Raw genomic sequence first — 12672 nt, forward strand, 5'->3', positions numbered from 1 at the left:
TTAGTAAAGGAATGAAGTGATAGCTCAGACTTTGATTGTAACATTAGAAATATGAAAAGCTAGGACAAATAAATCCCAGTTCATGTTTATCTGGTTTGTTAGGGCACAGATGTGCAAACTTTAGCCTTCTCTTTACTCTAACAGCCTAGTTCAGCAATGACATAATTTATCAATGTACACCAAGCGAGGACCCATGACTGTGCCATTTCTTCATCTTACTTCATCTTTGCCAAAAGTCTGGTGATTAAGACTGGATTCTGTCTGCAGGTTCTGTATACCCCACCTCTCTAACAGTCATCCATAGTACCATGCACACCCCTAAGATTTTCCTGGAAATGAGATGATAATTTTCACTGGGTCTTCACACCCATCAGGTAAAGGAAGTTCAACTAGTACTAAAAAGTCAATTTTAGAAGATGATCAAGAAGGCACTGTGTTCCATGAGACATCACTCTTCAGGCAAGGCAGAAACCGCATGGCAGTCAAGATTTGTGCATTTTCTTTGACAACTAATTAACATGGAGATGTGTGGCCCCTGTCACGGTTGGGAGGTGGCCTTTCCTTGCCCATGCTAGTCAGGGTCTGAGCAGCACACAGACCCATTCCACCTGAAGACAGAGGCAACCACTGTAACAAAGCTCTGTCTTAGCAACCTCCTCACTCATGTCCAGAATGCAATGCATCAGATACAGCAGCATACACAACTGTCCACCTGGGGGATGGAATAATATCACCATTTTTAAAAACAGGACTCTGTCAGGTCTCCCAGGAGGGTTCTGACAGCCACCATCATTCATTCACCTTTGCCACCTGGAAATGGTATTTACCATGAGGGAAAAAATGATCGCACAGACTTAAACTTAGATATTGCTGTGAGACAGAAACTGAGACTAAACAGAACTTGATACTAGGCAAACCTTTATTTTTGGAGAACCAATGAAAGCCTAAATCTAACACCAAATCACTTACTGACCTCTACAAAGGTGGTAAAACACATTTATTCATTTTGCATATTGCATCCAAACAGCTAATAAGAAATAGGACTCTATCTAAACATGCAAAATATAAAACTGGAGTATCCTCACATAGGTAACACCACAGAGTTATCAAATTCAACAGCAGTCTAAAGGTTTTGGGGTAGTAGCCTTTAGGAAGCCAGTGGGCTTCTAAAACACTTAAGAAAGCCTGTCATCTTCCACCTTCAGAGTGTGACCCAAAACTCCAGAGTTATGATGTATTTTACAGGCTCATTGTTCATATCTTATCCTATGGCCTCAATATACTGAAGATATTTGGAAAATTAATTCCAGAATTTTAAACCCTCTAAGACTTATATCTTCTAGATTTTATTCTGGGGTCTCTTGAGGAAAAAATATCTTGAGGATAAACATCTATCTCAGGAATATTGTGCTATCATGGTATGTATTTAACAGTTCAAGATTGTGGACCAAACAGAGTCTAACAAAACTTAAATGAAAACTTCACTTTTAGGAATGCCTTGGATGATTCCCTGGCCAATTCAGATCAATGTCTGAATACAGTCCTGTTACTTTTAGTCTTTTATACTGAAAATGCAAAGCAGATTATATATTTTTAAAGTCATATTTTCTATTTCATGTAGTTTTGGAGCACTGGGAAAAAGTTGCCCACAACTGATTTATTAGGTTACCATCACACTTTTTCACTGTAACAAAAAACATAGCACAGTGGAACAAAAAAGTTAAAAAGAGACTTAAAGTGCATCAGAATTTATTCCTAAAAAGGGTAGTTCAGGGTATTTTTCTGATGGAAATTGAGACTTTATCTACTTTTACTTTCAGGAAATCAGTAGGGATGCTAAAAGAACATTTTCCCCACAAAGTGTGACACAGTATATTCCCCTCCCCAGGGTAAAGAGCATAAAAGGTGCTCTTTCTCAGACAGGGTGCATGCTCATCCACTAATCTATGCAGCCACTGTACTGTACGTGAATGCAAATCACCCATGAGTGCCACAGCCAATTTCTCAGTTGCCTGTCTCCATAGTATGCATGTGCATTATGTATTATATGTTTAATAGTGCATCAGCTCCCAGGTGAAAAATCAAGAAAACTTCCATGTCTTCCTGAAAGAAGATGTGGAATTATTTTATACACGTCCAGCCAGGTCAGGCTGCAGTATGTTCTCGGGAGAAATTCCAGCTGAATTAAGACAGCACTGCTGTATAGAGATGTGGTGGATACAGAGGTACTTGGGGCAGCTCAAACACAGGAAACAGCATGGCTGTATCAGCATGGTGCTCTCTGTAGACTAATTAGTCCTGCTAAGAAGCTGGACTATTAAGTCCATGCTAAATGCAAATCTGTGCAATGTTCCTGCCTTCCCCTTGGGCTGTGCTGAATGAGCTCTGCTGAGGAAAGCTTTTCTGTCTGGAACCAGGGACCTCTAATAACCACAAAAACTTATGAAGCTGTAAAGCATAAGGAGATTGGCCAGCGAGACAAGGGCAGTTTTAGGGAGAGAGCTCAGGAAGGCCTGGGAGCTCATTTCCATTGCTCCAGGCACAGGACTCAGAGCCGAATGCTACTGCAGTGTCTGTGTTACTCCACACACTCCTGTGGGGTTTGAGACTATGGGGATGCTTACACCAGTTTTTAGTTCACATAGCTCCTCTCTGGGGATAAGGCATCATCCTTGAGGTGAGAGAATAATACTGGAAGGCAACAGCAGCTCTGGGCACTTGGCAAAATGAAATTAGAATGCAAAATTACGGAAAGAACTGCTAGTATTTTGGACTACAAAATACACACACAAAGTAAAGATGGTGAAGGTGAAACTTAAACAAGTTTTTTGTCCAGCATTGTACAAAGACAAATGGGAATGAAGTGAAGAATAAGAATACCAAAGCTTACACCATGTTGCATTGTCCTCCAGATAGTCCTCTGGGAAGCAAGAGGGAAACAGATTCAGGGAACAGAAAAACAAAACAAAACAAAACAAAATAAACCACAGGTTATACCAAACAGGCAACCACAGAGAAGATAACGAGTCTTTATAAGCAGTTGACTTTAAATGAGAAACTTTTGATTATGCTCTCCAGAAGCAGGTGTGCTCAGTGGTTAATATTATTTAACTTTTGACAATTTCTAAATTTACTGATCTTCAGATGTACTTGCTAGATGCTTGGACTAAGATTGTCACTTTTTGGCACTTTGTAGTAGAGGGATATGGAAAGATTTCTCTGAGCTGTTCAAGTCTATATCTTAGGATGAAACGAATTGTGCTTTAGAAATATATGATCTCAAATCAATTGCCTAAACCCATGCTTTGACAACTGAAGAAAGGCCTATATTTCTCTCTGTTAACGGTAAAAATTACAGCCATCTGGACTCAAATCAAGGTAGCTGGTTCTAGGTATCTGCACTGTGGATTTCTACACTGAATCAGAAAAGTCTTCATTTTTGCTACTGTTATAGTCAGTATAAGGTGGAATACAGTTATCTGAATGAAGGCAGAGCAAGTGAATTTATTTAGCAGCTCTGATATATTCCACCTTATTTCCAAACAGTCTCTTGTAACCTCACTTTCACCTTTGGATATCTTGAAGAGCACAGGCATCTCAAAGAGCATTAGGTGACTATATTTATGTAGCAGAATTTCACATGATGCAACCTGCAGAGAACTGTTCTGTTTTCCCATTTGGATGCCTCATAGTGAACACCCACTAGAGTGTTCTGTCCAGACTTCAGCTGCCAGTCCAGGGGAGCATAAGCATCTCAAATTACTGTTGTATCTTAAAGCTCAGTTAGATGACTTAAATACTCCAAGGCATGTCAGTCTTGTCTATCTACATGTGGATATTCCAGCTGAGTCTATTATTTCCCAGTCTTTGAGCAATGTCTGTGACAGATGGGGTGAATCACTCTCCAAAGATGTATGTCTCTCTCCATTGACTTCAGAAAGAGCCTTTTAGGCCCAGTGCTGTGAAGATGTCATTGAATTGTCTGAGCATAAGTATCTTGAATTGCTTGAGCTTCTGTAGTGTACTCAAGCCAGTTCCCCTCTGCTGCTCCAGAAGGGTACTGGTCTCCTTTAGTCCTCTGCTGGTCCTATATTTCAGATACCCTAGGATGTCTCAGATGGTGCTTTTCATCCATCCTTAGACAAGTCTCTCAAACTCTACATAGCTTCCTAAATACATCAGATGCTTTAAAACCACATATACCATAGCTTTTGGAGGATATTTAAGTTTTTCCATATTTCTTATAATTAATTTTGATCTATTTCTTATTTGTTAAGCCTAACTTATTACAGCTATGACAATAACATGGAGAAATCACTTTCCCTCCTTTTGGAATGGAATAGCTGGATTAATCACATAAGCTCAGGCAAGGATGAAGGAGCACTTTCTCAGGTGGGTTCAATACCTGGTAATTTCAGTGTAGGCTTCTTATGAGGGCTGCTTTGTGCAACACACCTGATAAAATATGCCCAAATGAATTAAGCTTGTAAGTGGGGATATGAGCAGGAGCAAAACAGAATTCAGTTCAGATATGCTGCATGTTTGTATTGAAATGCAGAGGAAATATTTTCTTGGTTTTTTCTGCTGTCAAAGGCAGATAAAAGCAGAATGCTTTGTCACTTCTTTTGAGGTTTTGGTAACTGTATGTTTGGACTTTGTGGTGACAGTTTAAAGTTAAGTGGTCTGACAGTGTTTCATGAACACAAACTCCAGAATAGACTTAATGTAACACTGAACAGTCTTCAGAATCACAAGAAAAATCTTTTTTCTTATATCTATAATAATCAAAATGGTCTTTAAGTGTTTGAAATTGCCAACAAAATATTAATATTGCAGTGTATTTGTATGAAATAAGCAACAGAAAATGATAAGTGTGCAGACAGGAAAACTGCTGTGCATGTGGTCCTCCTTATGTCCTGTTAACAATGTAAGGGTTGGAAGTATCCAAATGAAGTCGGTCTTCCAAGCTCTGGCTACAGTTAATGAAGAGAGATACGTCATTCGGGGAATGATTCAGCACATGGAAAGCTGAGATTCTAACACAGGTTAAATGGTGTTTCTGTGAGGCAGGAGTGTAGCATTTATATCCTTCTGGATAAAATTACCCAAGATGGTGTGAGATGCAGGCAGTGACCTTTCCCAAGAGCTGCTAAGGGATTACAGCTCTGAAATAAGGCCGTCTGCTCTAATCCACATAAACTACCTTTCCTAGCTCTACTGAGATCAGCAGCCATCTCTGAATTGAGAGATGGTTGGTCCCAGCCCAGAAGGAGACAACACATTCATCACTGCCATTTGAAGATGGATTTGATACCAACACTCATCATTAACAGACCATAAACAGCAATTACTTTAAATACCATCAGCAAGAACAGGAAATAGGAATTTGATTTGAACATTTTTTTAAATTAACAGCAGAAATACTAAACTCCTTGTTTTTTTCCTGAAATAATGCATGAACAAAATGAGTTAAATCATATGGAGATAAGTTCCCCTTTAAAAGTCTAGAAGTTATAAAGAATTATCTGCATTGGCAACTTTCATTAGTTTCAGCCTTTAATGGCTGGCAGCTTAGGACATATCTCTGTTTTATTCAGTGTGCTGCTCAGAATTTTGCAAGTTAGTATTTTAAAAAGGATATTAATGTGTTCAGAAGTATTCTTCTTACGCTGATATGTAATGTATCTTAAACCTTCATTTTTCATTACAGAAATGCTTGAACTGTTTTTACATTACTCAGACTAATCCAAGCTGAGCCGGGCTTCCAGAGCCTTCCTTTTTGTGCTCTTCCTCCCATGTCAGCTGTTTGCAACCTTTAGATTTGACAAAGCATGATTGAAACCTAAAGGCTTTGGTGACCTTTCACTTCACCTTGGCCAATTCTACATCAAGATCCAGGCCTCTGCTCCAAGCAATGCAGAAGGACTGGTTCTCTGAATCTGAAGTGAAAGGGTAAAATTAAGATCCCATCAAATACAGACTGAGTATTGCCAGTCAGATTTTTAGCCTGAGATGTTGCACTGTGCTATGATCCTGCTGTGGTAGGATCTACAATGCAGGTAAGCATCTTCTCTGCTTCTCCTTTTAGGATAACCAGGCTACACTAATTCAAAAGTTGAGAACTAGCAAATGTTGCTTTTTGCTGCAGGGTAATCCCATGTCTTGACTAGAAATGCCATGTTATTTTCCTATTGAGTTGCCATGAAAATTGACAGGAGAGAGTACAAAGAGCACAGCATAGACAGAAGTGATTTGAAAGACTTGGCACTGTGAAAAACTACTGTGACAATCACATGAATTTGATGAATGACAGTGTCAAGAAGATACCCGTGTCCTCATCTGCATTGGTATGTTTGGGTACTCTTTTTGGCAAGTCAGACCAGTGTTCTGCAAGTGTGCAGCAATAAGCTGAGGGCATGTAATACAGCCTTTTTAAAATCAGAAACTCCTCATTTATGCTCATTGGTTTTACCTACAGGTGATTGCTGGGATGGTAGTAACTACTGGCTGTAGTAATTAGCCCTCTATTAATCTATAGATGTATAAATAGCAGGAACATTGAAGTCTGAAACGTGAAACTGATGATTGGTAGTAAAGAAAATGATCTTATGTTAGAGTATTTTTTTTTTCCAAAATGATTGAATAAGTAAAGCAAGATTAACGATCACTGAAGTTTTAGCTGATTAAAGTCAGTTGTTGAGATGGATAGAAATAAAGCAGTGGTAATTTTATAATTAAGTAAAGAAGTGAAACAAATCAAGTTGCCTTTTCAAGGGTTTAAGTTAAAGAACTAGGTGATAAAAATGGCCTTAATACATAACTTTTTTATAAAATAAAAAAAAATAAAATATTGTTGTAGAGCACTTTTGATACATAATTTATTCTGCAAAGTACCTGCACAGCCTTATGTGGTTTTTGGCCACTAGGAAACAGTTTATTCTCTTCTAACAAGTCTAATACAGAAAAACTGAGCCATTCTGCTCTCCTACAACAAAATCCTATACCATTTCCACTGGAAAAAAAAAACCAACAAACTTTATAGAAGGCTGGAACAGCTGACAAAGAAACTATAAAGAGTGATTATAAAATTATTAAATCAGGAGATGACCACCTTCTAGTATATAGCCAAGCCTTTTGTACTAATCTGAAGATGGAATATATTTTGCCTTACCAGCCTATCCAAACTTGTACCAGCAGCAGTTGTAGGTCGCTCCTCTGGGTTATATGGCCTAAACCGGGTGTTGAAGTTTTCAGGGACAGAACGGGAAGATCTCAGGGCAGGTGCTGGTTTAGGTTGGCCACATCCTTGGAAAACCTGAAAAAGACATTCATGGTTATATGCTGGTTATATGAAAATCATAAAAAAAGGAGAGCTGGTGTTTTGTATTCTTTATTCTTTCTTTTGTATACTTGAAACAAGGTTTGATTGACATTTTTATACTAGTGAATTGAGTGCTGGCCTGCATTAAAACTCAGGTTAATAATTTAGAATTATTAATCACATGGTGAAGGTATAGAAACATACAGGGACCTTAAAACCCCTTTAATTTAAGAAGGTGATTATTATGAGAAATTAACATCTGAAACATCTTAATTGCTGTCTTTCCAGGAAGAAAAATGCACAAAAGGATGTCCTTTGTGGCAGAACATAGTTGATAACTGTTTTCAGTTTTGTAAAAATGTGGTATTTACCCAGAATCACAGGTCATCCATAATCCCTACCTACAGCTCTTTCTACCTTGCAATCTTATTTGTAGTCTTAGAGAAAAGGTCAATGATGAAATAGTCTTGCAACTGGATAACTTTCTTACTCCCTACCAATCTCTCCCTAAAAGAAGGATGAGGCAGACTGAGTGGGCAACAGTAATAATGATTTTCTGCTAGTGTGTTTGTTTTCTGGGTGTAGAAAATAATGTTCGGGGTTATGAAATTTTTCATATACTTCCATTTGGAAAAATAGTTTCAGTATTGTGTATTTGGTAGGTACTAGAGGACACAGAGGACACTTTTGACTACTGTATATCAAGCATATTTCCCAGATGTATTTTCACACAAGTTGCACATCCAAAAAGAGAAAGAATATCCATGGAGTTGTAATTTTCAAGTGCTCTCAAAAGGTATCATCCTAGTGTTTACCTTCATTCCAACTTTCTCAGTTTTAGAATCACCCTTATGGTTTTGTGACTGTTGCATTTTGGCCGTTTAAACATTTTGCCTCCACGCAAAAGGAAAAAAAAGTCAGAATTTCTCGTAATATATATTTACAAAACCCTAATGCTATACACAGACTGTTTGAATGATTCTGTGTCTCGATTGTATGACCAAATGACTCCTTTTTGTGTGGCTATGTTGGTTTCTGTGGCCAGGTTTTGGTAGCAGGGATGCTCCAGGGGTGGCTTCTGTGGGAAGCTGCCCGAAGCTTCCCCCATGTCCAGCAGAGCCAATGCCAGCTGGCTGCAGGGCAGAGGCTCTGCTGGCCAAGGCTGGGACAATCAGAAATGATAGTAAAATCTCTGTGATATCATAGTTAAGAAGGGGAAAAAAATAAATAATCATTGTGCAGATGTAATTGTGGCCAGAGAATAGCAGAATGAGAACATGTGACGGGAACAACTCTGCAGACCCCAGGGTCAGTGCAGAAGGAGGGCAGGAGGTGCTCCAGGTGCCAGAGCTGAGATTCCCCTGCAGCCCGTGGTGCAGCCCATGGTGAGGCAGCTGTGCCCCTGCAGCCCATGGAGATCCATGGGGATGCAAATATCTGCCTGCAGCCCCTGGAGGAGACCCACACCATAGCAGGTGGTGCCTGAGAAGAGGCTGTGACCCCGTGGGAGCCCTGTGCTGGAGCAGGGTCCTGGCAGGGACCTGCAGCCCATGGAGAGAGGAGCCCACTCTGGAGCAGGTCCTGGCAGGACTTGTGACCCTGTGAAGGGACCCACACAGGAGCAGGCTGTGCCTGAAGGACTGCACCCTGTGAAAGAGTGACCCAAGTCCATGGTGAAACTTCTGTTTTTTTCAGGGTACATTAAATTTGCTCTCAGTTAGGTTTCCTAATGTTAATTTAGAGGCCCCAAATGATTCAAAATTTGCTGAAAGAAGCTGATTCATACTAAATATGTGTCCAATCATCAGGTCTGCTTTGGCTCAAAGTCCAGCAGGTCAGCTGTTGTATAGCCATTGGGATTTTTAATTTATGAGTGGAATACTGTTTGGTCTGGTTTGAGAATATCTGCTTTAAGAGTTTCAAGCCTCCCTAGTTCTGGGTTCTATTGGACAATAAATTAATTAATCAACTAAGAAAAATTATTTTAGCTTGTAAAGCTCTAAATCTTTCAGGAAAGAATCTTATTTTTTGTCTGTGAAGAAAATTCAACTAAGATTAATATTCAAGATTTGTACATAACTGTGTAGGATAATGTAAAATTTTAAGGGTGAAATCTATATGCTAAGAGCATGAATTATACTTACAAAAGTTTACTTAAGTTTCTTCTGACTTGAGATAAGTTATGCACTGAATACATAATTGTTTATTTAGATATCTATGAAATCCCATTTACTCAATTAAGCAACTGGGTATTTGCCTACAAAGCAAGTGACAATTATCCAAAACATAAAACTAGATTCTCAGGAGAAAGGAAAGTGAAGGCACGTCTCCTTAAATGTCCCAGTGTGTGATTGTTAAGCTACTTGTATGACCATGTGGTGCAACTGCAAGTCTACACAGTTTATATTTCATCTTTCTTATGATATATTGAAAAAAACCCAACAGAGACTTTGTGGCATTTATCTTCCTACAAATAGTTGAAGCAAGAGGTTTTATACAAACCAATTTACATACAGTCAGCCAATAACAGAGATGGAAACTAGACAGTATTTAACAGATAAACTGATTAATTAATCGAATTATTTAATTTTAGATTTATTTACATCACAGAAAAAGAAATAACTTGCTCTTTAAATGACCTAACAGAAATGCAGTAAGGATACAATAGTCAGTAACTGAATTTTGAGTGCAAAAGAGATGTTTTTTAATTTACATCCTGGTATTAAGTGTCAGAATACAAAATGTAAAGATGATAACTAATATTAACAAATGCTTTCTAAGAAGAAGCACAAGAAATACTTTCTTTGCAATGCTACTCAGAGGTATTGAACAATTTCTGGAAAAATATTCAGGTGTTTCATTGCACATGCTGTGAATTGATAACATAAACCCACTCTCTAAAAAATTGTATTTTATATATAATTGGTGCAGTCCATTTAATATGAATTTAGAGAATGGATTCCATTTGAAGTTAAGAAAGCCAATTTTAATTGTCATCCTGTATGTGTCTACATCTAAGCTATACATCTAACATAGTCCCCTGTGTTAGATGTAGCTTCCTTCAGAAGCTTCAGATCAGAAGCTTCCTTCTGTTTCTCTCTCATCAGCATCTACAGTAGTTTGGGATGTTCTGGGATATCTGAGACACCTGTTAAGATTTTATAACATGAAACCATTTCCCACTGAACTGCAGTTAAAGCTCAAATGGACCAAATCTCTATGGTCAAGGATATGAACCAAGCCATGAGAACAAATCAACAGAGCCAGTGAAGAATTAAATCTCTTGAGCTGTCTAAATGGAAGTATCTCCTTCAGGACCAGGATGTAGATACTGTAGGAAAAAAGAGCCCCTTTCCCAGGAGAATTTGAAGTTTAGAATTTTTGCAGAAGACATAGTTTGTTCTCCGTGAAGCCTTGAGTCATACTGTTATTTATCCATGTGCTAGTGCTCAGTGTTTCCAGTTGAGTGTCTCTATATGATTCTGCTCCATTGACTCTTCAGATAGAATAGCATTGATTTTTTACCTGAAATGCCATTATATTTTTCCTGCACAGAGCTCTGGAAAGAACACAGATAAATGAAGAGGTTTTCTTAATATGAAACTTGTGGACTATTTTAAGAAGAACCTTGGACGTAGTTCTGTCAAGATATCCTCCTTATAAATAATGCATAGGTAGTCTGCTATGTCATGGAGCTCATTCATCCATTTAGCTGAAGTAATTGCTGAGAAGGAACATATATTTATAGGTTAAAATGGCACATCCATCAACTCAGATAAAAGCAGATTCAAGAACTTACTAAAGGGAAACTCTGTTGTGGGGTAGACTGTATGAAAGTGAAAAAATCTGGTCATGGCAGCCAAATGACTCTCACAGCAGTCTAACAATAACAACCTGTATAGGACCAGGCTGCTGCAGGAAATAGCTCAATATGTTGTGTTTTAAGAAGCAATGGAAACATGATTATGCTGATGCAACCAGACTAGGAATTTTCTCCACTTTCAAAAAAAATGGATGTTTGCATCTTTTGCACTGTTTTTCGAGTTTTCCTCCACTTGTGAATGTACAGTCTCTGGAGATATCAACTAGTAAACATTCATGTTTTAAAATGGAGCAGATGTAGCACATATTTTTTGACTTGAAGGAGGAATCAAAGGTGTTGGTACTGACAGCCTTATGGGAAAATTGTGAAGGCTCTCAAATCATGCTTGTTTTGGCCAAGATTGAAATAAGCATTTATATGTTATGACTGAATATGACTACCTGAATTACCTCAGGGAGAATGAGAATGAAAATAAGGTAAATGTATGCTATGACTAAGCTAGATATAAGCTGAACCTTGAATGCACAAAATATAAAAATTTTGCCTGAGAAATAATCTAATCAACATGTTGCTGAACACTGAATTTAGGACTATATTGTTCAAATACCAAAAAGTTGTCACTGAAGAGTAACAGAGAGATTTCAATAAAGAGGATATCCTGTCTCAGCTATTGTAAGCAGAACTCCAAGGTAAATCTACTGCACCCTGACTTCTGCCAGAGGCAACCTTCAGGGAACATTACTCTAGTCTGGGTAGACCCAGGCTGAAAGGCCTATTCTTAAAAGGTACTGATATCTTGGGAGGTGTCTCAGGCAGCCCAGGCTGATTGTTTTGCACTCTCTGTGGTTTGGTTTGTGGAAGGTACTATGAAAGAATGGCTGCAGGTGTTAGATGATGAATCTAAGGAAACTGGTTTTGATGATCATCTGTCCTTGTCTTCTCTTGGAGAAGGGAAACTTTGGGTGTACTCAGAGCACAAAGATCCTTCCAGCAGAAAGGCCTTGGGGCTTGGGATGTGACTTTCTACTGTTGCTCTTTTTTGACAAGAGTCTCCAGTTGTCACAGCTGCCAGGAATGGGACTTTCCCTGAGGCAAAATAAGGATTTGGTGTGGCTGTCATTAAGGGACATGACAGCTGTGCAAGGTGAGCAGCCAAGAAGCCAAGAGATTTGTGGTCAGACTTCCTAGGCAGCCAGTGCTGAATACAAACTGCTGAGAAATACCAAGTAAACAGAGAAAGATTGCAGCCTCGTCATGAATTGGAGGATTTCAACATAATACTAGCACATGTTTAATGTGACCTGTGCAAGAAAAATTGACTATAATCATCACACAAACAAGAGAAGTTAATGGCCTGAGAACAGAGATGTGCCATTTTATACAGTGAGAGATCCTGGAATGTGTTTGAGTCTGAATGTCCCTGGTCAGTAGGACAAAGATGGAAGAGGTACATGTGGTATCTCACTATTGACATACAGCCATCAAAAGAGGAAGAGGGTTTGTGTCTTCTAAGGAAATGAAAGACAAG

At 38.7% G+C, this 12672-nt stretch overlaps 1 protein-coding gene across 1 annotated transcript in view; it reads right to left on the bottom strand.

Moving 5' to 3' along the window:
- The window catches only part of GPC6 (glypican 6), a 713349-nt gene that overhangs the window by 51278 nt on the left and 649399 nt on the right, over nucleotides 1-12672 (bottom strand). The window contains exons 7-8 of the mRNA XM_058832891.1: nucleotides 7172-7315; nucleotides 2891-2920 (exon numbers count right to left, since the gene is read on the bottom strand). Coding sequence (XP_058688874.1) covers nucleotides 2891-2920; nucleotides 7172-7315 — 174 coding nt within the window. The remainder of the gene's footprint in view (nucleotides 1-2890; nucleotides 2921-7171; nucleotides 7316-12672) is intronic.

Source organism: Poecile atricapillus, chromosome 1, assembly GCF_030490865.1.
Source record: "Poecile atricapillus isolate bPoeAtr1 chromosome 1, bPoeAtr1.hap1, whole genome shotgun sequence".
Classification (NCBI taxonomy): Eukaryota; Metazoa; Chordata; class Aves; order Passeriformes; family Paridae; genus Poecile; species Poecile atricapillus.